At 35.7% G+C, this 26,488-nt stretch overlaps 1 protein-coding gene across 1 annotated transcript; it reads right to left on the bottom strand.

Annotated features, from left to right (window-relative positions):
- Positions 1-897: 897 nt before the first annotated feature.
- Positions 898-26,488, bottom strand: RDH10 (retinol dehydrogenase 10). The gene is made up of 6 exons (XM_053715128.1): positions 25,743-26,488; positions 22,726-22,964; positions 6,555-6,653; positions 4,314-4,459; positions 3,713-3,844; positions 898-2,673 (listed from the first exon to the last, which is right to left on the bottom strand). The coding sequence occupies exons 1-6, from the start codon at positions 26,029-26,031 to the stop codon at positions 2,550-2,552; spliced, it is 1,029 nt and encodes a 342-aa protein (XP_053571103.1). The 5' UTR covers positions 26,032-26,488; the 3' UTR covers positions 898-2,549.

The raw sequence follows: 26,488 nt of genomic DNA, 5'->3' as shown, positions 1-26,488 counted from the left end.
GACCAGGATTTCTCCGTCGCAACACGGTCAGGAGTGCGGCAATTAAGTCACAAGGTAAACCATGCAAAAGCGTGCCCGACCGTAAAGGCTGCGTCACTAGATCTAGGCCGTTATGTTCCAAAATAGCCATGAGCCGAAGCAACATTACATAGTAGCAGACAGAATCACATAACAAACATGATTATTAACCCCCCGTTCAATAACCCCCCTCAGGAGATATTAACCCTCGGTTCCTAGATACAAAAAGGAGCCTCACTGAGACCCTATGTTAAATTTATTCCCGAAAGGTTGTAGCCCCTCTCGGATAAACAGTTGTAGTTACAATACATCCATGATGAAAGTTAAATGAAACGATCTTACCGGAATCTATGCCATGGAACAAGAACACGGCCCAAGTGTGACAGATAGTAGCGTTGCTTCTGCCATGGACTTGAGAGAAAAAAGCAGGCAGCGAAACTCGTCAACGCCAATTGCTTGTGGAGCTGTTAATATGAGTCGGGATGTTTTTGCAGAAAGACTCTCCCTGCATTTCCAGACTCTAACTTTCACCCATGCTCTCACTGAGAGGCTGACAGGACTACTTAAAACCCCAGTCCCATGACAAAGAGTACTGCCCTCCATAAGAGACTATCGAAAACTTCTGACACTTCTCTGCCAACCTCCTGGGACGAAAGACAAACAATGACTGGGGGATGAGGGGAGTGGGAGGTGTATTTAAGCCTTTGGCTGGGGTGTCTGCCTCCTTCTGGTGGCCAGTTTCTGAATTCCCAAAAGTAACGAATGCAGCCGTGGACTCTTTCCATTTATAAAGAAAACTTTGTTTTTCAGTACGAGTACTCCATATATATGTATGTTTGGTCCTATATAGGATATTTATAATTATTGAAGGCACTCTGGTCTTTTCAAGTGTACTTTATTTGAAAAAGCATGACGTTTGGGGACACACTCCCCTTCCTCAGACTTTTTTATGTTTCACAAACGGCTTGATTTAGCGCTCACCCTTACTTATGTTTTCAAATAATTAACATATAAAATCTTAATTATATATATTTTTTAAACAAATTTAGTACTGGCTTTTTATGCACCAACACTCACAAAAGTAAATGATTTATCACCCATAACTACCTGAATCCAAAGAGATAAATTTAAACTTTAACATAATGTTAATTTCTGAGAACTCCAACCATTTTTATATTGCAGACTAGAAAAGAACAACCGCATTTCACTAAAGAAAAATGGCTCAATACTTGTGCAGAAATATTTTCATTTCATCTCAGATAACATTTGTGATTTAATAATGGGGGGGGGGGGGAAATAGGTGTAAAAACAAATGTTAAACTGTTTTTCAATTAAAAATGTCAGTTTACACCATGTTCTTATTTAAGATTATTTGCTTTAATAAAACCAGACACTGGTCAATCTTTAAGACAGCAAAAACAGATAAATCTAAGAAGTTTTATAGTAAATTTACAAGATGGTATACATTTAGGTACAGAGGTAGAAATTCACTTTACAATGCTTACTAACTATATAGTTTACTAAATTCAAGGCACAACTGTAAAATGTTTCTGTACAAAATAAAAATAAAAAAAAAATATATAATAAAATAGAAAAAAGCAGTTTATTTTCTAGAACACTAGAAAAACAAAACATAATAATAATAATCTTTTACACCCTTACATATACTTCACACGTACAAGTAGAGTGAGGATTTTTCAATGTCATACTTGATAAAAAATAAATGACAAAGAATTTTTTTTTTTTATTAATTTGTCCTTAAGCAGCGCTTAAAATCTCAAGAGTCCATAAATGGAAAGCTGCCATATCATCACCTCCATTACACTGCAGCCTCTAATACTTTGAAAACGCTATTCTTGTGTAGAGAGATGAGAGCATGAGTGCAGATAAAGGACAAATTTGCAGTCCTTCCAAGTGGGAAGCATGCTTTAGACTGCATATCAGAGGCATAAATAATATATTGTATGGGGAAAGCCTATCGCAAATTACCAGCCGTGGAGATTTACGTATTCTCACATAAAAGCCGACTAATGCTTCTAGTTCTGTTGTCGATTAGCTGACTTCCATTCAAACATCTTAAATAATTCTATTTTATTTTTTTGTTCCTTTTAAAATACAAACTAGTTTAGTGTAACAGTGCATCTAAAGAGCTTGCTAATGTTTACTTGTCCATACAGTTGCACTATAAAAAAAACACAAGTTGATTGCTACATTTAAGCTTTGTTTTTTTAACTGGTCACATTTTGAAATTTGCAAACAACATTTACAGTGTGTATGTTTGTGTGTAGATGAAAAAGAAAAAAAAAAAGAAAAAAAAAAGGGGAAAAAAAAGCCACATATAAATTCAGTCCACAAGATCAGGAGATGATTCTGTAATCAAGACCAAAGCATACGCTATTTAGTCGCACAAGTGCCTCTCCCAGTTAAAGTCTTTAAATTTAAGTCTTTAAAGTTTGTTGGTGTCCATGTTAAAAGTGTCAGCCTAAGCAAAACCAAAAACGAAAGACAATTATACAAGTACAAGTGGTAGGCTAAATTCCATTTTTTGCTTCGTTGTTGTTTGTCGCCTGTTTCCTCTGAGCAATAAAAGGGTACATGCACTTGTCAGCTCCCAGGAACCGGTACATGCAGACCACAGCTTCAAAGGGGAGGATGCTGGGGAGAAAAGAAAAAAAAGCTCATAATTTCACTATAAAGAATGCCTAATAAAAAAAAAAAAAAGATTAAAATTAATTTAATAAAAACATTCAAACATTTCCTAAAACACTACAATGTAGACTATTTTTTTTTTAAGTCAGGGGCTTATAGACTGTATAACGCACATTTTCTGATTTTGTTTGGCTATACATTATGTGCCTTGCCTAAAAAATATATTTTTTCCACTGCTTCTAAAAGGCATTACATTATTTATAAAACTTACAAAAAGGAGAGACAAATACATTTTTACACGGGGGGATAAACTCTACTTAACATATTTACTTTAAAGTCCATGAATGTATAGGCTTGTCCCCCAGAGTGATACCTTCTGTAGATTAAATCACTAGATATATTCTAGCATAGTTAAATTGTCATAAAGCAGGATGAACGGAGTATATACCATTAAAGATATTGGCATATAAACAATGTTTTAGAAAACTATAGTAAGAAAGCAAGCAAAAAAAATAAATAAAAATTGTATAAATATTTAATACATACTCTCACACTGCAATCCGCTTTCCCTTATCAGAAAGTTTCTGCTACTATGTTTTTGTGCGTCAGTCACCACCTGCTTGCGGATTGTGAGCATGCATACATTATTCCCGAGGGCCATCACAAGAGTGTGTATATCGCAAATACATGCATGCTCTACTATTTAAGAGTGGTAGTGCAAGTGTATGTGAGCGCATCTGCAAACAACTTAAGGACTACAACGCCACGTGTGACGTCTCAGCACTGTACTGAGCGTGTGTCCATGTTGGCTTGAAACTGCGTTTTACTGAATACAAAAAGCACACCTTGCTACTTCACTATATAGAAACATATGGGGGGGGGGGAGTGTATGATAAGCATCCATGATGGAATTTAACAGGTTAACTTAATTTTTACGCTTGCACAATTCACAGGTACATTAATACATTTTGCAATTGTATGCCGATACCAAGTTGTTTCATGTCCCTTTACACATTCTGCTATACTTCCAGCATAAGGCAGTTACCTTTTCATGCAGGTCACAATGTACATGAGACGTGGTGTACAGATCATGGGCTGGTCTGTAAGGATTGCCTTAATTGCCTGTTTCACACAGTAATCTGGTTTCAAGGGGGGGAGGAATGGTTCAATTTCTTTCCTAAAAGAAGAAGGTTTCAAATAAATGTATTTACACATTCCTCAGTTACTGTCCTGATACTTCATAAACAGGGATAGAAAAATTAGGTGCACCTGGGAAAAAATGCTGGGTCGGTTGCCCACTACGCATTGTCTGGAAAGGCTCAGTAGAGACAGATATTTCTAAGAATTCAGACATATCCAAATTGCTCAAAGGGTGAAAATAAAATTTAAAGTATCTGAGCTTAACAAACCAGAGAAAAAAAAAGCACCTTAAAAAGTTGTTTTCCCATTTATGATAATTTAAAAAGATACAGTAAGTTTTTGGGATCTTTACTCCAGTTCTCATTATGAAATTACAAATAAATATTTTCAGTCTTGGCATTACATGCAGGAAAAATGTTTCTGGAAAGAGTCTGCAGTACAGAAATGTAAAATTATGAATTAGACAAAGTAATTTCTAAGCCATTTTCAAGATAACCAAAACTAACCTAATTCTGCAGCCACGGAACATTCCTGTGTCAACCAGATAGGGGCACACTAAAGTGGTTTTAATTCCATCCTTGTCAGCAGCTTTTAGTTCATGGCTGAGAGACTCATGAAAACCCACAGCACCAAATTTGCTGGCACAGTAATCCTAAAAATAAAAATAATAATAATAATAATAATAATAATATATTTATTATCTGTTTCTAAATATTCATTAACTAATGATATATTATACATGATGCTGGTAAATTTAAAAAAAATAAAATGTTTATTCTTTGATGACAGACCAAATAAAAACAAAAAAAAAAACCACACAATTAAAATTCTAAATTCTTCATGAACAAGGTAAAAATAGTTTAATATTAATATTGACAGAATTGGAAATATCTTAATTTATTCTTTAATTTACGAAGAATTATGCATTTCAACTTTATTTCTAGTACGTAACTTAGCTAGGAAAAAGGACAATGTAAATACTATTTGAGATATTTATTCAAATTAACTTACAACTAAATCTTTGGGCAGGGAGCATGGAAATCTATAAATAAAAAAAAAAAGAAGCCCCCCCCCCATACAAAAAAACAAACCACACAGATCTGGGTATATCCCTATTTAAAACCTTATTTGTAGGTGTCCGTTATCAGAGTTAAATTGTATCTAAATTTTGTCAAAGCAAATTGATTGGTGCCCAAGAATGTAAAGTCAATCAAAAGGTTCTGTCTAGCCAACACAGATAAGACAGTTTACAATACAGGTAGCCCTCGTTTTACAACGGTTCAATTTACACCGTTTCAGAATAACAACCTTTTTTTCCAGTCATGTGACTGCTATTGAGAAGCAGTGCATTTATTAAAATAGCCAGTAGGTGGAGCTGTCCGTTTGTGTTTCAGTGCAGCCAAGCAAGCTGAAATTAATCAGTTTAACCAGACCTGAGCTATCGAGTAGATTTCAAAGGAACAAGATCTTCCTGTCTATAAATCAGTCCAGATTGGAATGCATAGAAAGAATTGTTTGCAGAAAAATGCAAGTGAAGTCTGTTGTGTGATTATTTTATTAGGTTTATAATGCTGTTTAGCATTTAAAGTCTTCATTTCAAAGCTTTACAAATAATGTATTAGGTGTTACTTATGACAATTTTGAGAAGGGTTTGGAACCTCTCTCCCTCACTTCCCAATGACTTACATTATAAACTGGGTTTCAATTTACAACGGTTTCGATTTACAACCATTCCTTCTGGAACCTAACCCCGGCGTAAACTGAGGGCTACCTGTTCTAATAACTTTATTTGTAAGCTTCTAGACAAAGTGCATTAAAAGGGAAATTGTACACTAGATTTTCCTTTGCATAAATGTTTTATAGATGATCCATTGATATAGCCAATCTGGGAGTGTATATCATTTTGCTTATTTGTTTTATAACATTGTGCTGATTTTCAGACTCCTAACCAAGCCCCAAAGTTTTAGATCTGTCTTTTCATATGCAGGGAAGGAGTGTCTGCTGTTCCTGTTTTTCCAGCCCTTTTCACTGGGTATAATAGTAAAAAAGCACTTGGAATAGCAGAACAGGTTCCACCTGTAACATTTCTATCAAATGGAATTCACTCAATCTTAGGAGATGTTTCATTCATACAAGGGGGCCAAATTATCAAGCTGCGAAAGCAGCAGTTCCTGGAAACATAAGTTAAGAAGCAGTTCCTTAACTTATCCAACACCTGAGGCGGTGGACAGCAATCATCCCGATCAGGATGAGACACCCCCTGCTAGCAGCAGATTGGCCGCGAATCTGCAGGGGGCGGCATTGCACAAGCATTTCACTAGAATGCTGTCGTCATTTAGTGATGTCGTCCACCCAACACTTGATAAATCAGCCCCTATTTTCTATAATTAGTGTATAAATTTCACACGTTATGAACCTGAAAAATACTGGCTACGCAAGTAAAATATTGGCCGTGTGGCAACCCTGGGCTAAAATGAGTTGTTTACAGTAGGGATAAGTGAAGTTTATAGCATATTATTTTTTTTTTATTTTTTTTTATTTTTTAAAAAAACAAAGGGAATGCGGGGTACATTTGATCACTCTAAACTAAATGTGAATAATTGCTCAGCATTGCACATTTTATTTATTCAAACCAAATTTAAAATTCCTTATTTCAAATGTAGCTTATAGGTCTGTGAGAATAACCTCTGAATGTCTTTGCTAGACAGATTTGCCCATACCTACAAGAAAAATCAAAAGTGACAAACCTCTACTCCTGCAGTGCTGAACAATCCCAGAGAGCTGGCAACGGTTACAATGTGACCATGATTCATCTCCATCATCTTAGGAAGAAATGCCTTTGTGGTCTTGGAAGAAAAAATAAATACATTGTTGGTACAGTTTTGTTTTTTGTTTGCACAGTTATCATACAAGTAGTTAAGAGATTAGTCTGCATTTTTTTTTTTATGCTTAGAGAGCTTTGCCCTGTTCACAAACAGAGCTGTGAGAGTTGTCCGCATCAGCCAATAAGCAATTCATCCTCAATTTAGAGTTGTAAATAGTTATGAACTCTCTACTGTTAACATTCTCAAGTATTTAAACACATTTATATAGTACAGAAGATAAAAAAAAAAAAAAAAAGTTAATAGCCGATATTTAATAGGAAAGACAAAACATTTGAGCTGTATGTCTCTTTAAACATCCCATTATTTGTCCAAAGTATAATGCAGGAAAACAGCAATGCACAATTACATACACCAACATTTCATTTAAATGTTACTGCATTGTATATTTTAGCAGAGAACATATATGTTGCATAACAAAATTTGCCGACAAAAATAAATTATATATATATATATATATATATATACACACACACACATACATACATACACATATACACACACAATGTTTTCTCCAGTGATTAAAAACAGAACTTCAGAACAATGTTAAAAGTGGATTTACAGTATAGTACTTGAGGTAAGATCCTGATATATTGATGTTTTTCTAGATTATTTTTGTCTTCTCTACCACTTTTAATTTCCTGTGCAGAGTGAAGAAGATTTCTTGTCCTGGTATTGGTCCTGAAGATATCTGAATTCTTTCCAAACAGTGACTAGTACATATTATCTGTACACTCAGCATATGTCAATAAACATATTTCTTTTAAACAAATATTGGGTGAGATAGATATACATAAGTTGATTGGAGTAGCCGTGTTAGTCCAGAGATTTAGATATCAAAATAACAAGAGTATTGCATTGAGCAATGATACTTTTTTAGTGGACTAACTATACATTTATAAGTTGACTCTCTTTCGGAAGAGTTCCCTCCTTTATCAAGTATATTGCTTTAGACTTGATAGAGGAAGGAACTCTTCCGAAAGAGAGTCAACTTATAAATGTATACTTAGTCCAATAAAAAAAAAAATTGTGTGTATATATATATATATATATATATATATATATATATATATATATATATATATATATATATATATATATATATATATATATATATATATATATATATATATATATATATATATATATATATATATATATATATATTGGGGGGAAAAAGTATTTAGTCAGCCACCAATTGTGCAAGTTCTCCCACTTAAGATGAGAGAGGCCTGTAATTTTCATCATAGGTATACATCAACTATGAGAGACAAAATGTGGAAACAAATCCAGACAGACAATCACATTGTCTGATTTGGAAAGAATTTATTTGCATATTATGGTGGAAAATAAGTATTTGGTCACCTACAAACAAGCAAGATTTCTGGCTCTCACAGACCTGTATCTTTATCTTTAAGAGGCTCCACTGTCCTCCACTCATTACCTGTATTAATGGCACCTGTTTGAGGTTGTGGACAGGTGTCTTTTATACTGATAACAAGTTCAAACAGTCACACTCCAAACTCCACTATGGTGAAGATCAAAGAGCTGTCGAAGGACACCAGAAACAAAATTGTAGACCTGCACCAGGCTGGGAAGACTGAGTCTGCAATAGGCAAGCCGCTTGGTGTGAAGAAATCAACTGTGGGAGCAATAATTAGAAAATGGAAGACATACAAGACCACTGATAATCTCCCTCGATCTGGGGCTCCATGCAAGATGTCACCCAGTGGGGTCAAAATGATCACAAGAACGGTGAGCAAACATTCCAGAACCACATGGGGGGACCTAGTGAATGACCTGCAGAGAGCTGGGACCAATGTAACAAAGGCTACCATCAGTAACACACTACGCCGCCAGGGACTCAGATCCTGCAGTGTCAGACGTGTCCCCCTGCTTAAGCCAGTACATGTCCGGGCCCGTCTGAAGTATGCTAGAGATCCAGAAGTGGATTGGGAGAATGTTATATGGTCAGATGAAACCAAAGTAGAACTGTTTGGTAGAAACACAACTCGTTGTGTTTGGAGGAGAGAGAATGCCGAGTTGCAACCAAAGAACACCATACCTACTGTGAAGCATGGGGGTGGCAACATCATGCTTTGGGGCTGTTTCTCTGCAAAGGGAACAGGACGACTGATCCGTGTACATGAAAGAATGAATGGGCCATGTATCGTGAGATTTTGAGTGCAAACCTCCTTCCATCAGCAAGGGCATTGAAGATGAAACGTGGCTGGGTCTTTCAGCATGACAATGATCCCAAACACACCATCCAGGCAATGAAGGAGTGGCTTCGTAAGAAGCATTTCAAGGTCCTGGAGTGGCCTAGCCAGTCTCCAGATCTCAACCCCATAGAAAACCTTTAGAGGGAGTTGAAAGTCTGTGTTGCCCAGCGATAGCCCCAAAACATCACTGCTCTAGAGGAGATCTGCATGCAGGAATGGGCCAACATACCAGCAACAGTGTGTGACAACCTTGTGAAGACTTACAGAAAACGTTTGACCTCTGTCATTGCCAACAAAGGATATATAACAAAGTATTGAGATGAACTTTTGATATTGACCAAATACTTATTTTCCACCATAATATGCAAATAAATTATTTCCAAATCAGACAATGTGATTGTCTGGATTTGTTTCCAAATTTTGTCTCTCATAATTGAGGTATACCTATGATGAAAATTACAGGCCTCTCTCATCCTCTTAAGTGGGAGAACTTGCACAATTGGTGGCTGACTACATACATACATACATACGAACGATTGTATTAAACATTTGTTTTAACAACTTTAAATCACTTCTGGGTCCTATAACAGTGTCTAGAAATGTGCAAAATTTTATAAACTTTAAGATGCAACTGATAACCCAGGACTTGAAAAAAACAAAACATTTTTTTTTATAGCGCACAAGAAGCAGAGGATTTAAAGATAAGTTTTAAAAGCGGTTTCTGCTTCTTATCCTTTCACATCATCCCAAATGCTCTTGCTTAATTGGGTGCACACAAGAGCAGATTTGCCTAAGAAAGCTCTCACCACGAAAATGCATTGCACGTGGTTCTGGCAGGCAGATAGTTTCTCTATTTGAGAACTTGTCCACCTGCAGCTTAAGAGAGAGTTTTGGAAAATAAAAAAATAAAATAAAAATAGATGACTGTTAAATCGCTAAAAAGAACCTGGTACATCAGAGATTTTAAATTGTGACTTTTAAAATGATCAATTACATAATAAAAATAAATAAAATTATAAAATAAAAATATGTAAACAGTGGAAGGCCTTGCCATAAATGTAAATATCTGGGGAAAAAAAATAAAAATTATATATAAATTATTACTACTATAACTACATGTTTTTACAGTGCCTTGTGAGCAAATGGTTTCATTTAGGATGCAGTGTTCTTATAAAAAGAGCCAAAGAAAACAGGTAGTCTTCTGATCTTCCTGCACTTTTAAAGATTTCCAAGTAATTCTTTTATGCATACTTAATTTCTGGCTAACAAGATTATCACTGTGTCCCCTGAAATCAAATCTGCTGTAATTTCTAACTATGCCAATGCCAACTGCTGAGCACAGAGTAATCATTGTAATTTAATCAACAAACTCCTGAGAACCAACTTGTGTTTGTTTAAGACCAAACCAAGTTCTCTGATCGCTCTATGTTCTTCCTTCCAACACAGCATCGTTATGACACTTGCCAATTCAGGAACAAAGCTGGAGGAAGAACAGGGAAAAATGTGCAGAAAGACCAACAATGAGACAGCTCTAAGTGGATGTTGCTGACCATAGCTGGATCCACCTCACTGAGATCCTGTATGTGTATTCCAAAAAAGCAGACGTCAAGATTAGTCTAACGATTTTCACATGTTAGTTTACAGCTCAAGCCTGCAGGTGTTAAATAGCTAATCCAGCCTTCACAAAAGGGGGGGGGGGGGGGGAACAACACACATTTAGGACAGACAGCTGGTAAACAGCATAGGATTAGCAAAGATCCACAAACACTGCCCTTTTTTTCTTCCTTCTGTGGATCTGTGTCTCAATTTGTTTTGAAAATCCTATTTTTTGCGCATACAATGAACTGTATTCTTCAGTTCCCATGATGTGAGCGCACAGAAGTTGTATTACATGTATTCAATTTCTCAGAGAGCTACCATCTGAAAACTGCTGTTCACAACCAAATGGGACTCACATGGAAGATATACCACAGCTTGCAATTATGCAAGATTGTGGTAATGTTCTGCATATGGTTGAATAGTAGATAAAAACAGGTGACCGCAAAATGAAACATTAACAGCAGAATTACCCTGTGACATCTGACAATATTCTCCCAATAGTGCATTGTTGCTCCTGAGTATACTCTTCAACAAAAGGATACAAACAAAAAAATTTAATAGAAGTAAATTGGATTATTTTTTAAAAGATAGGATAGATGATAGAATAGAAGAAATATATATATATATATATATATATATATATATATATATATATATATATATATATATATATATATATATACATACACACATACACACACACAGAAGACAAGCACTCCAGATAACAAGTCACAAATGCCTTGGGTGCAACAGATAGATATGTAGAGGCAAAAGAAGAGTGCACTCACCAGGACTTTTCAAAACTTTATTCCTAATATGTGAACATTTTCGGGGGTTTAGCCCCTTACTCAGACATACAAAATACTAATATCTGAGGAAACCCCCGAAAACATTCACATATTAGGAATAAAGTTTTGAAAAGTCTGAGTGCAGTGTGCGCACATCCCCTGTAAATATAACAAATTATAAAAATGCTTTGTCCTGGCTGAAATGCAAAATATCCCCCCTGTATGTATACAAAACTAAATTGTGGTTAATAAACAACGTTTTCTATGGTGTAAAGTGCAGAGTCAGTTAATTTGGAAGCTGTACAGGTATGAGGATTCATTCTCCTATTACTGATGATAATCCGTCCATTACCATCTCCACAGCATCTTGTTACACTTGTTGTGTGTGAACACCCAACAGTAATTACTTATTAGACACAAATGTGTGAAACTAAACAAGCGTTTACATGTCACTTCATAGCTTTAGTAATTGGTTCAACGTTTTAGTTTATGGCAAATTAACTTTTAACAGTATAGCACTTTCTTCCCACCCCTTCCCCAAATTCTTTTGCGCTTTTCTCTTGGTACTTTTAATGAAACAAAACAGAGGAAAGGTTTAGTAGTACAAAAGGCTGCCACAGCTGCGTTGTCAAGACAAATTAAGCAAAAGTAAAGAAAATGTGGAAATAATGTATTGTGAACTAAGGGCACTTTCATAATTAAATTTTAGTATAATGACTTTTGAAGCCAGATTAACAAGCATCTGCTAAAATTGCAATTTGTGTGTTTTTCTTTTGTAATTTCAATTAACCCCCTAACCACCAGAAAAGCAATAGGCAATTACTGAAGGTAAACTGCCAAATACTGCGGGCAAAGAAATTACATCCTATGTGTAGCACGCAGTGACAGTGTCAATGTAAAATAGATTGACTATTTCACAAATTTAAACCAGACCTTACTGTCTATTCTTTCAAATGGACACCAAAGTAAAATTATTTACCTTAAAGGGACTTTAACGTCAAAATACACAAATTGATTCAATAGAGCATACACATTTAATCTTTTAAAGACGTTAGGACTTTCCATGCCGGCCTAACTGCGCTGGGCTTTAGTGGAAAGCCCTAGCCGTTTTGCTGTCCTGAAGCGCTAACTGCATGGGATCAGGTCATGGCGGGCGTGCCTAGCGTTGTAGGCCCACTCCCCTGACCCAATCCCATCATTGAAATCTCGCGATTGTATGCACGATTGCAAGATTTAAATTTGTTTACATCGGAATGTTGTTCTGATGTAGACAAATTTAACCAGACACAAAAGGGTTAATAGAATGCTACAGTGTTGGTAACTATGTATAATGCTGCTATAAACATTGTTGCAAACTGTTGACAGATGGCTAAGGATCCATTGAAGTTCCTGAGCTCCCTTCGGATTACTCTTTAAAAAGGGACAGTTTAACATAAACTTATTTTCAAACAGACTTGCATTTTAGTGCTGACTAAATAACGCAACATGAGCGTACAATATTATCTATATGACACACATGAGCTAGCACTGCCTAGCTGTGAAAAACTGTCAAAATGCACTGAGATAAGAGGCAACCTTCAAGGGCTTGGAAATTAGCATGACCTGACCTAGGTTTAGTTTTTAAAATATAATATCAAGAGAACAAAGCAAGTTTGATGATAAAAGTAAATCGGAAAGTCGTTTAAAATTGCATGCCCCATCTAAATTATGAAAGTTTAATTTTGACTAGACTGTCCCTTTAATTTGCAATTTACCTCTGTTAATTTTATCTTTGTATTTACTATATTGTTGACAATTATTCACAACAAGAGGTTGATATGTTTAAATTAAATTTTAGAGTAAGTAAAAAATACTGGAGGAGCCACATTTTCAGTCCAGAAAGATGAGTCTGCTATTGAGGACCCAAAAGTCCCATGCCTGAATACAATAAAATAATAGGTAGAGGAATCATATGCAACACTTTCAAAAGTATGTACAGATAAAGATCTATAGATAGATATCTGAATGATAACGGATGCCAGGCCACTACTACACATCTACATGCCCAGAAATGAGTAATACTACGATTGTTGTGGCCAATATATTGTCACGCACAAGTAATATGTTATGACTAAAGACAGAAATTATTTAAGGCATCAAAAAAAAAAAAAAAGTACAGAAAGGACATGCCAGAATATGACCGTGCGCATACTTAGCCAACTATGATCTAATGCAGCTCATGATAAATACCACAGAAATAAAGGACTCAATGTCAGACACAACAGTGAACAATTGCTATGAATTTTTAGCCCTTAGTTATGGGTATTACGCAGAAGCATCCATGTTTATTATCAGCAACTGCTTAACAGCCAACGGGGTAACATCATAGGTATTGCAAACCACCTAAATAGACAGTCTAATTAAAAGGGACACAATTACATGCTCTACCTGAAAACTTTAAAAAAAAAAAACATTTTTTAAAGTTATTCTGTTGATATTGTTTATTGAAAAGAATACCTAGGTAGGCTGAGGAAAAGAAATGCGCTACTGGGAGCTAGCCGATTGGTGGCTACATGCGTGCCACTCGTCATTGGCTCACCACCTAGATTAGCTAACATATCGTAAGCTTCAGTCTCCTATGCAAAAATTACATATTCTAAACTTGTGTATGTTTTTATATTATTTTTTGCATTAGAAAACCACTTTAATGTACAGTTTGTTTGGTATTTAAAATTTAAATGAAAAATTATAGTTTATCTTGCTGTTGAACATACAAAAATATTTGTGTGTGTGTGTATATTTAATTTTGCAAACGTTCTAATTCCAATTCAGTTTTCTAAATCAATAAATGTACATTGAGATGCCTGAGCAATAAGATTTTTTTTTTTATTTTATAAACTATAACAAATTCCACAAATATCGTTAGACAAAAATATGGGTGGAAAAATGACGCTTCTCAGAAAACATCCAAATACATAGTCATTGTTCTGAAGCAACGAGTTACTAGAGAACCAAACCATGTGTAGTGTGTTGTACCACAGCTTACAGCTGTTAAGGAGGGAAAAAAAATTAGTTTAGATCAACTAGTTAGCAGTGAAATTGGCTGTATCCGTGCTGCAGATGGCTTTTGTCATAGGAGGTGCTACTTGACATTGGGAGATGCTTGTGCACATCTGTTTTTTGCCCAGTGGAGCAAATTCATTATATTTCACAAATTTACGTCAATTTCCTCTCATTTGGGAGATTAAAACCCTTAAAGACCAAATGTTAAAGGGACATATGGTTTGCAGTTACAGGGTGAAAGCTGAGAAAATGATTCAGTAACACAATTGAGGCATAAATTCTACTCTGGGAACAAAAATCACCAGTACAATAAGTACAGTTGATCTTTTAGATGCCTTCAAGGGTCAGTAAAGTAAAAATTAAACTAATGATTCAGCTAGAGCATGCAGTTTTAAACAACTATATAGTTTACTTCAATTATCAAATTTTATTTACTCTCTCTGTATCCTTTGTTGAAGGATTAAGTCTAGATAGGCCGATTAGGAGCAATGCATTAGTGGGAGCAAGCTGAACACAAAGTGAGCCAATAACAGAGGCATATGTGTGCAGCCTCCAATCACCCGCAAGCTCCCAGTAGTGTACTGCTGCCCCTAAACCTACCTAGGTATGCTTTTAAGCAAGGATACCAAGAGAACAAAGTGGATTTGAAAAACAGAGGTCAATTGGGAAGTCATTTAAAACGTCATATTCTGTATAGTTTTCACTTTAATGTTCCCTTTAAAGTAGGCATCACCAAGCTAATGCCCATGGTCCACAACGTGGCCCTTCAGTAAAGTTCACCTGGCCCTACATTTCAGCATAACATAATACTGTAAACTATGGAGGAATCTTAAAAGATTCACTTTAATCTTAAGCCCTACAGGTGTAGAAGAAAATTGTGTGGAACATCCCTGCCTTAAAAAGGGACATTGTATACTAGATTTATCTTTGCATAAATGTATTGTACATGATCCATTTATGTAGCCCATCTGGGGGTATTTTTGTAAAAAATTATAAAATTAGCTTGTTTTTAAATAACATTGTGCTGGTTTTCAGACTCCTAACCAAGCCCCAAACTTTTAGATGCATACTGATGTATACAGACGCCTGCTTTTATTTGTATAATGGGTCTATTCATATGCAGGGGTCTGCTCTTAGCCCCTTTTAGTGGGTGTTTTAAACAACTTTCTAATTTATTTTTATAAAAATTTGCTTTGTTCTATTGGTATTCTATGTTGAAAGTTAGGTAGGCTCATATGGTAATTTCTAAGCCCTTAAAGGCCGCCTCTTCGTGCATTTTTAGTTTTTCACAGCCAGAAAGCGCTAGTTCACGTGTGCCATATAGATAAATTGTGCTCACTTCTGAGGAGTTATTTAGGAGTCACTGATTAGCTAAGATGCAAGTCTGTAAAAGAATGGAGATAAGGGCTTTGATAAAAGGTAATCAGAGGTAAAAAGTGAATTATATAGTGCTGGTTATGCAAAACCATGGTTAATAAAGGGATTTTCTTTTATTTTTAAACAATTGGTGTAGACTGCCCCTTTAAACTATGAGGATTTTGTAGCTAAACTATGTTATAAAGCTTTTCTAAAAAGGGATTGTGTTTTTTTCTTCAATATAAAAAAAACCCACACACACACACAATACATACATACATACTTGACCCCTTTGTGGACACCAATGTGACCATAAGATTGTGGTTACCGATCTTGTAGCCATGAAGAAGTATCCAGGTACTATGTAAAAGCACAAATTTATCAAAACATGCATTCAAATCCCACAAGCCAGATTAAAAAAAAAAAATTAACTAACATGCAATAAAATCTACAATATCAAATAACCCTAAAAAGGAGTTTATTTTTTCAATTTTGAGTAATGTGGTATATGTATAAAATGTACATTAGTTATTTTACATTTCCTTGCATACAAAAGTTCATGATCCTTCACAAGAGCACAAATGAAAGAAAAAAGTATTATCTGCTTTCCTTTGCCTGTCAGAAGATAACTAAATGATTCTGTTCACTAGTCTAAGCAATGCCTTTGTAGCAATATATATCAACCAAACTGCAGCATATCCTTAGGGAAGCTCCCAGCTACTCAGTTAGGTGGGCAGAGCAGAATTTGCAATGGTAAATCACAGGAAAACTGGGAAAATGTCCAACACATTTTGTTCAGTTCTGGCTAAATAGTTTATAGGGGTTTAAATTGCAGTTTAAGGTCTCATTAGCTCTATACTTTCCTTCATGGGACACTGAACCCACATTTTTGCTTCCATGATTCAGATAGAGTATGCAATTTAAAGCAACTTTCTAATTTACTCCTATTATCAATTTTTCTTCGTTCTCTTGCCATCTTTATTTGAAAAGAAGGCATCTAAGCTAAGGAGCCAGCCATTTTTTGCTTCAGTAGCCTGGACAGCACTTGTTTATTGGTTGGTTAATTTATCCACCAATCAGCCATGTTTTTCACATAAAATGGCCCGGCATCTAAACTTACATTCTTGTTTTTCAAATAAAGATACCAAGAGAATGAAGAAAAGTTGATAATAGGAGTAAATTAGAAAGTTGATTAAAGTTTCAGGCTCTATCGGAATCACAAAAGAAAAAAAAAATTGGGTTCAGTGTCCCTTTAATCATTATCTATACTCAACAATTGCTTTGTAATTGCGTGCTTTGTCTGAATCATGAACAAAATTCTTTGTAATTATAAAGGCCCTGAGTCCAATATAAATCAACCTCTATTCTGAAGACTTGAGGCTATAACATTTCTTTTAATATTGCTGACTGTTCGTTTCTTTGAATGTTATCATGCACCGATTTAGAAATTTACAAGGGTCATTTCAAACTTAAAAATACAAATTAAACCCTTATAAAAGGGCAAATCTAGTTGCTTCCCAATTATGCCGTTTTACAATATGTGCTTGAAAAATGCAATAAGTCTTTATTGCAAGTGTTGAACAAGCAGATGCGTTAAAGGAATTTTGCTCGCTAGTAAAATTGGCCTTCTGCCAAAACACTGAGTCAGCAAATTTGGGAATGAAAGACACAAGATTCTGATGTAATACAAATGTTAGTTTTTTTTACAACACGTTTAGTACTAATTGTGGGTATTTGTAGCTTGTGAACCTAATCATTTCTTTATACAAAAAGACAGTCTCTTGCTTTACATATATTTTTTTTAAAATACTTAATTAAAAAAAAAAAAAAAAAAAAAAAAAAAAAAACACCACACACACACCTTAAAACTGGGAATGAAATATTAAAATGGATTGTATGGGACGGAAGGGTTTAAATAAAAAAAATGCAAATACCCAAATTCAGGTTCAGAGACAACTGTGCAACTGGGCTTGCTGTCCACCTAAAATGCACTTCTACCAACAACAAATATATTAAACTATTTAGAAATATTATTAAAAAAAAAAATAAAAAAATAAAAAAATATGGGAATATGGAAAACTTGATGTGTTCTTTCATCCCTGGGAGGTTGTTTTCAGATGCTGCCTCTAAAGATAGTATTGTAGTATTAAAAATCCGTTTAGGCAAAAAAAAAAAAAAAAAAATCAGCTATTTCAAAAGACAAAGTAAAAAGGAACTATTCGTTAACAACTGAATACACTCAGCAGGGAGAACAGATTAGGAGCACTTTAAAAGGAGAAAACATTGTACAGTACAATGTCCCTTTATCCTTGTTTTTAACTCCTTTGCAGATATTAGCAATTCTCTAAATACCCAGAACCTCTGTCAATGATTGAATAAAATAGGTCAGCTGATGATGCAGCCAGAACACATCAAGGTTCCCTTAAAACCCTTTGATAAATATGTTCTGAAGCTACAGACCTTTGCATTTGACGCCTCCATATACAGTGTGTGGAGTTTGGCTATTAAACTACACCAATTAAGATCTTCATTTGTTTTCTTTAATAAACCACACAACACCACTTGGCTAATGTTATCATACAGCAGGGCCACAGGGGGATATAGGTGTGGTTGCATTGTAGCCTCTATCTGCTGTTGTTTGGGCTGTCCAACCCAATTTCTTAATTAAACATAGATTTTTTTTTTGTGACTCCTGGAAAAAAAAAGCTACACATTCTTAGTTCTGCTTTCTCCCAAGGGCCACAAAGATTAATGCAGAGGGCCACCAGTTGGCTACCCTTGCCCTAGACCAGTGTTTTTCAACCAGTGTGCCGTGGCACACTAGTGTGCCGTGAGAGATCCTCAGGTGTGCCACAGCAGACTGACAACAGTGTGACATTTTTTAAAAACTTTGCTTGTTTTTTACTCCCAGTGCAGGGGTAGTTTGTAGGAGGCATGGCATAACAGCACAATACATACAGTATGTGTGTGTATATATATATATATACACACACATGCTGTATTAGGCTACAATGTGTGATTTTTTTTTTAAAATTTGGGATGGTGGTGTGCCACAGGATTTTTTAATGTAAAAAGTGTGCCACGGCAAAAAAAAAAAAAAAAAGGTTAAAAATCACTGCCCTAGACAATAGAAAAATGTTAATTCTGATTGATACCAGCACTCTTTATATACAATGAAATACTGTACTCTGAAAGTATCAGTCAAGCTTCAAAAAACACTATGAAACAAACATTGCTTCTGCATGGGGGCCCTGTATAACAAATGAGAATTGTATTCAGAATTCACAAATCAGAGTTAAAACAGTGCCTATATTAACATGGTCATTCAAATATACAAGGCTTTTCTAACACACGCGTTATTAGACCTTCATCCACTATAATCTTTACAGCAAGCAGCTCCTATAAGCTATACTGCTTTGTCCAAAAGCAAGACGGTTCAGCATTCCTATACAGTGAGCAAGTGAAAGTAGGCAGGCACCGTCAATGAGGGCCACAGATCAATATTATACAAGCTTTAAGGGCTGCATATAAATAAATGGCTATTAAACAAGTAATATTTTGCCAAAAAAAAAAAAAATTATTAGTGGCACAAATCCAGATTTAGATAAGGTTGCAGGGTACCCTTAGTTTTGTGCTCATCCTTCCAGATGAATTTTTTAGTTTAAGTTCAGTTTTTCCCTGGGGACACAATAACTAGTGCAGTGGGCCATATGTAGTCCTTGGGCCACCGATTGGCCAATGGTAGCCTAGATGAATATCAGTATTAATTTTCTGTTCTTTTAATTTTTTTAGTAAAATTTGTTTATGTGTTATACCCACAGTTTGCTAGTCACCATTAATCTTATAGCATTTCTTTTTGACCAATACAACTTAAGTAAAAGACATGTAGAAGTCACGACCCGACTAGTCCTACAGGAAATTCTTTCAATTGACAATCGGGTTACTAAAAGCTACACCAATTTGGTAAACTGAATTATAAATTAAAATGTATTCTATTAGGTCATTTATAATAATTTGTAAAAAAAAAAATAAAAAAATATAATTCTGTCTGCAACTCTGATATGATATAAAGTGACATTTGTATGTATGTATGTATGTATGTTGGAATATTTGTGGCTCCTCTATAGGATTTTACCTATGTGTCTAACCACTTAACATTAGAATTCTAGAATAAGAATCTGCTACACAAAACATAGAATTTGAAGGCAAACTAACGCAACCTTTGCCCTGCTAGTTTATCCAACTTAAAGTGAATGTAAAGTTTCATGAATGAGTGCCCGGTATTTAAAAATACTATTAAAAACAGGGGCACTTTCATTCATGAAACTTTACATTGCAGCAAAATTTTTAAAAATACTTAACTTTTTCTTCAAAGCAAAGCCGGATCAGCGATCCCCCCGCCCGCAGCTCCTCTGTACTTACGTCAGCAATGATGAAACCGGCTTCCTCCAATCATTGCGTGCACCCCAGAGCGTCCATCTCGTGAGGCCACGTTGTGATTGGAGGAAGCCGGTTTTGTCATTGCTTTACTAAGTACAGCATGAGAAGCTGGCGGAGGATCGCCGATCCGGCTTTGCTGAAGAAAAAGGTAAGCATTTGTAAAAATGCTACAATGTAAAGTTTCATGAAAAAGTGCCCCTGTTTTTAATAGTAATTTTAAAAACCGGCACTCATTCATGAAACTTTACATTCACTTTAAAACTACACCTCTCTAGGCCGCCATCTACGTTTGTAAAGAACTATACCCCAGCTGACAACTGTCAGAATATCAGGCTTAGTTACTTGGACGAGATTTACCTTTTTTTATTATAAGTCAGTATTAGGTATAAGTACAAAATGTCATGTACCATTAAAAGTATTTTTTATTTTATTTTGTGTATGTGAAAAAGTAACATTACATCAAAACTTTCTTTGTTGATACAGACAAAAAAAAAAAAAAATAGTGTGCACGTGCCTGCAATATACTTTCATTGTTTAGTTTCTCCTCTTTTTCATGTAATTTAGCAATTTCTAATTCCCATAACTTAAAGGGAAATAAAACTTATATGCTAAATCACTTGAAACTGAGGCAGTATAACTGTAAAAAGCTGAAAGGAAAATATCACCTGAGCATCTCCATGTAAAAAAGGAAGATATTTTACCTCACAATTTCCTCAGCTCAGCAGAGTAAGTTCTGTGTAAAAAAGTTATACTCAACTGCAGGTAAAAAAAAAAAAAAAAAAAAAATTTAAAAATGAACAGCAGCCAATCAGCATCAACAGTGCTGAGGTCATGAACTCTTTTACTGTGATCTCATGATATTTCATTGTAAACTTCCTTAAGCTGAATAGGGAAATAAGATGAGTGCACGCAAGCTCGCTCCTTCCGCTGTCCCGGGACAGACATACTAATTTGCTGCTTAGAAGTCCTTTACAATGGGATGTGGCTACTGAGAAACTTTTGAGGTAAAATATCTTTCTTTTTTACATAGAGATGTTCAGGTGATATTTTCTAGTCAGCTTTTTACAGCTATGCTGCATCACTTTCAAGTGTTTAAACATTTGGGTATTATGGCCCTTTAAAGCAACAGTTTACTCAAAAAGTCTCCCTTTTAATTTGTTCCCAATGATCGACTTTACCTGCTGGAGTGTATTAAATTGTTTACAAGTATTTCCATTACCCTTATATTGGCATTTGAAATAGGTTTATTTAGCCTGTGGTATCCCCACCCATCCTGAAAGTTTTTGGCCTCAAGGCCAAGCTGTGTCAACACTCCCAGTGGGTTATAGAAGAGATGAGGTAATAAAATGTTAATTTTCCATTGTTTTCTCCAAGTATTGGTGATAGGTTTATGGACAGATAGAAGATAAAGAAGCAGGTATATGTACATAATGTGATAAAGTAATGAGAACTGATTATACCTACAAGCTCAACCCATTTTTAATCAGGCTTCAAAACACAAAATCAGCTAATTTATATACACAAATAAGCCTTAAAAAAGAAAATCTCATACATTTTATACTCTGCAGCTGGGGGAAAAAAAAAAAAAAAGTAATTGGAAACACATGAAGGGAAAACCAATTTTACAGTATACTGTCCCTTTAACGTGTTTTTAAAAATGTTAAAACTTGGCTGATCTGTTGTTTTATATCAACACAGCAGAAATATCCTGTAATTTTTTACTATCCCTTTAACATTGCACAAGCAAATGTGCAGCCCCCAATTGCATGAGGTCAGAGCTTCTCAATGATCCCAGAAGCATCAGTGTGGCATAGTTTAAAGGACCACTAAATACAGTAGAATTGCATAATAAGACGACAATGCAATAACACCTACTCTGAATGTTAAAAAAAAGCAGTAGATTTTTTTTTCTGTCAAATGTATTTTTTCTCCCATTTTCCTGCCCTCCGTAACATGTGACAGACATTAGCCAATCACAGACTAGTATACGAATACTATGTGAGTATGCAACCTAGAAAGTGTGTACATAAAAAGAATGTACAAAATTTGATCATGGAAGTAAAATGGAAAGGGTCTTAAAACTGCATGTTCTATCTGAATCACAAGTTTATTTTGACTTCAGTGTCCATTTAACTCCAACACATCTGAGGTGGGGGAGATGTTCGGAATCCGTGATCTTATGACCACATCTTTTTAAATTGCAGGTTCACATAAGCGAGCATGTGCCACACGGGGACTCCCAAACTGCATTTACACATTGAGATATGGAACCCCACTGCATTATTAGCTGTATCCTACATATAATGCCTACTGACTAATAAGAACAACTCCCACAGCTCTACTGGTAGACAATTAGGCCTACATTTTGAAAGGTACAATGTCCCTTTTTGAGTCATCTATAGCACTGAAGCAGGAATTTGGAGCCCATGGATTTTTTTTTTTTAAACAGCAAAATGTATTTCCACAGCTATACAGAACTGTGGTATATCTGATATTTAGCTAACTAACGAAAAATCACATCCTCACAACGTATTATTCAAATATGAATGGCTGTAGATAATAGAAACATAAAATGGGTGTTATTCTTACCCAAAAATGAGCATGGCAATTGACCATCATAGTCCTCTCAATCAACTCATCAGGGCATTCCAGGAGATGATGTCCAGAAACAACTCCAGCATTATTGAGCAGCAGAAAGACATCTCCCACCTCCTTTCGGACCTTCTCAGCTGTAGAGTAGACGCTCTCACGTTTACCCACATCACAGGTATATGTATAGACCTGGAGATTGTTGCAAGGCAGCACCTCTTCCTCTGTGGCATTGCCTGCTGCTCATATGAAAAAGGGGGGAGAGGAGACACAAACATAAGAATTAATATATTGTAATACTGGTACTCATTCACAACTCAGGAAAAGATCACATGCTGGTTGTAAAAAGAGGGAATAAAAGCAACAATAAGCTTGCCTATACCAATCAGTTTATCCTCAGCAAATGAGTTAAAAGCGAAAGTCTACTTCAAAATTTAAAAAAAAAAAAAAAAAAAAAAAAAAAAATCTTTATTACCCATGCCACAGTTTTGCATAACCAGCACTGTTATATCAATATACTTTTTTACCTCTGATTACCTTGTATCTAAGACTCTTCTGACAGCCCCCTTATCACATGACTTACATTTTAGCCAATTAGTGATGTGTCCTTGCATAACATTGGAGAGAGCACAATGTTATATGGCACAGATGAATTAGCAGTCTCGTGAAAAAGCTAATAATAAAAAAAGCATGTGGTAAGAGGCTGTCTGTAGTGGCTTAGAAACAGACAGAAATTTAGAGGTTTATAGGTTATAAAGTATATTAAGCTAACAATGTTGGTTCTGCAAAGCTGGGGAATGGGTAGTAAAGACGATAACAATTTTAGTGTAGCCTGTCACTTTAAATACAGTCAGCTATGGAGCAACAATACACTGCCAAACCTTAGCTGGTTATTGACAGCTATGCACATATGCTGCGTCTGATTGGCTCAGTGATTATGTTCAGCTCTGGACTTTTAAGCATTGCCACTCTTAAGCCAACTTTAAACTATGTTTTTCAACCCCTTTGCCGGGGTTAGCTAAATAAAGTATATGCTAACAATACTTCAAAGATTTTTTTATTATTTTTTTAATTTTTTTTTGCGGCTTTATGTCCCTTTAAAAAAAAAAAATGTTGTTAGCAGCAACAAAAGTCTCAGTCTATGGATTTGGTTATTATTGCTACCATGCTATCAGTTTGGCAATAAACATGCTATCAAAACAGTTAAAGGGACACTGAATCCAAATTTTTTTATTTCACGATTCAGATAGAGCATGCAATTTTAAGCAACTTTCTAATTTACTCTTATTATCAAAATTTCTTCATTCTCTTGGTATCTTTATTTAAAAAAGAAGAAAGTTTAGATGCCGGCCCATTTTTGGTGAACAACCTGTGGGTTGTCCTTGCTGATTGGACAGAACCAATAAAAAAAAAAAAAAAAAAGTGCTATCCGGGGTACTGAACCAAAAATTGGCTTGCTGCTTAGATTCCTTCTTTTTCAAATAATGATAGCAAGAGAACGAAGAAAAATTAATAAAAGTAAATTAGAAAGTTACTTAAATTTGCATGCTCTGTCTGAATCATAAAAAGGAAAAAAAAAATGTGGGTTTAGTGTCCCTTTAAGCCTATTTTTTTTTTTTTTTTAAGGTTTATACATTCTTATCTTGATTACTACTGGACATTTTTCTGTGACATAATCTTTACTACTTATACCAACCACAAAGTCAATGGCTTATCACCATACAGAACGGGATACAAAACAAACCTTTATTTTATGTTGATCAAAGAAACAAGTGCAGTAAGTATGGGGAATATAAAGTAAAAAAAAAAACAAAAAAAAACCCCCACATATTTAAAGGGACATTCCAGCCAAAATTGGAATCCACATGGATGTATTTCAGTTTTGAATAGAAGCCTTTTTGTAATATACATGTATTAGCAAAAATGCTTCTAATAAAAGCTGCAGCCGTTTTAAAAGTGTATTTAAGTATGCTCCGTGCACCAGCATTTTAAACACAGCACATGCTCAGAGAGTACTTTATTTAAAATGTACTATCACAATCTGAGAAAAGGAAATTTAAATGTAGAATAGTTAATCACACCAGCAATAAGAACGTTTTAGAAACTGCAGAATTGTTGGCAGGTAGTAAATAGAGTCTGAAAGAGGTTGTGTGATTGACAATATTATATAAATAAATTTGTCTCATGAAATTCCTACAAGGATATGGCAAATCCACTGAAGTAAATTGCAAATTCTGAAGGATTAAGTGTGATTATGCGGATTTTCACTTTTGAATGATGCTTTCTTCAGTAAGGGTATGCAGCACTGAACCATAGAATAGATAAAACATTAAATGTTTATGATATTGTATTAATATAAGTAGATTGGCACGTACAGTTGTTTATAAAACATACTAGAATTCCTAAACTAATTAGATTATAATACTACTGTAAAGTTTAAGGACTCAAGGGGCAAAAATCACAAGCACAAAATCTGCTAAAATAAAAGAATAAAAAAAACACTTCCTGCATCAAACTGTAAACTACTTGGTACAATACAAACTAAGCCTTTTGTAAATGAAAACTAGAACACGAATTGTAAGTAGAAAAAGGTAATGTTTAACAAAACAGAGAGCATGCAGAGTTTGGGCAGACATTAGACAAGCACCAGCTGATTAGATAACCGGTGGCAGAAGCAGTCTCAGTACACACTTATTTTCCTATCCGAAAACCATGCTTTTTTGGGTTGGTTTTTTTTAGTATTTTTAAAATGAGTGTAAACATTCTAGAACTGCTACATATGTAAAAGGGTTTCAAATAAAATGTAGAAAACAGCCCAATGTGTTTCTCTAGGTACAATTACAGAAAAGGGTTCCCCCTGGAATTATACCCCCGGGGTATTTAAACTTGCAATTTACACAATACAGTAGTCCAGTCGCAAATAGGGTAAACAGTCGCTTTACATGACATTGTCAAGAGGCCCACCCTGGAGAGACACTTCCATTAAGTTGCAGAACCCCCTTTCCATCAGAACTCACCCCGCCGCAAGGCGTCCTCCTCCTCCAGCTCCCGGTAGATCTGCCTCACCATGCCCGCTGTCTCCTCATTACTCTGGCTGTTGATGTCCCACAGCACCAGCTGAGCCCGACGCCGAGCAAACTCCAGGGCAAAGAGTCGCCCCAGTCCGCTGCCAGCCCCAGTGATCAAGCACACCTGGCCGGTCACACTCTTCTCTTTGGGGCGCACCAGCCACTTGGCTGCGGCCAACACAAAGGCCCACAGGACCTTAAAAGTGACCACGAACAACTCCAACACTATATTCATCATGCAATTAAAAAATAAGGCAGATCCTGCTACAAAAAAAATGTATGCAACAAAAAAGTCTGCAAAATCCAATAGGAAACGTGCAATGCAAATGTGCCCCAAATGCCCCAGTCTAGTTGCAGTGTCCCTCTCCTGTGCAAAGTTCCCGCAGTGTAGCTGCCCAGGTTGTGCCTGGTTTGGGATTGTAGCAAAATAAAGTGGCAGTTGAATGCACTCTAGGTGGCCAGTGCACACAGTGCTAGACAAGAGGTTGCATAAGCTGTAATGCAAGTCCGGTTTGTGAATACAAGTTTATTTGGCTACTTATGTCCCCCTTGCTATGCAGGTCTCAGCACCTCCTTTGCACCTTTTCAGGAGATCCACTGCATGTTGTGCCCCAACAGCAAGATATATACCCGGGGACCGGCCAGGAGGTACAGTACGCCCCTCCTGGTGCGGCCCGGACATACTCATCACACAG

The sequence above is a fragment of the Bombina bombina genome, chromosome 5 (genome assembly GCF_027579735.1).
Source record: "Bombina bombina isolate aBomBom1 chromosome 5, aBomBom1.pri, whole genome shotgun sequence".
Classification (NCBI taxonomy): domain Eukaryota; kingdom Metazoa; phylum Chordata; class Amphibia; order Anura; family Bombinatoridae; genus Bombina; species Bombina bombina.
Note: the sequence above shows the minus strand (reverse complement) of the source record. Positions and strands in the feature narration are given on the sequence as shown.

What these genes read in the sequence shown, in the direction of transcription:
- RDH10 (XM_053715128.1), bottom strand. Translation starts at nt 26,031, where the DNA reads ATGATGAATATAGTGTTGGAGTTGTTCGTGGTCACTTTTAAGGTCCTG. An exon ending in TCAGCACTGCAGGAGTAGAG is followed by an intron (nt 4,460 to 6,554) that starts GTTTGTCACTTT and finishes TTTTATTTTTAG; the next exon opens with GATTACTGTGCCAGCAAATT. An exon ending in ATTGTGACCTGCATGAAAAG is followed by an intron (nt 2,674 to 3,712) that starts GTAACTGCCTTA and finishes TTTTCTCCCCAG; the next exon opens with CATCCTCCCCTTTGAAGCTG.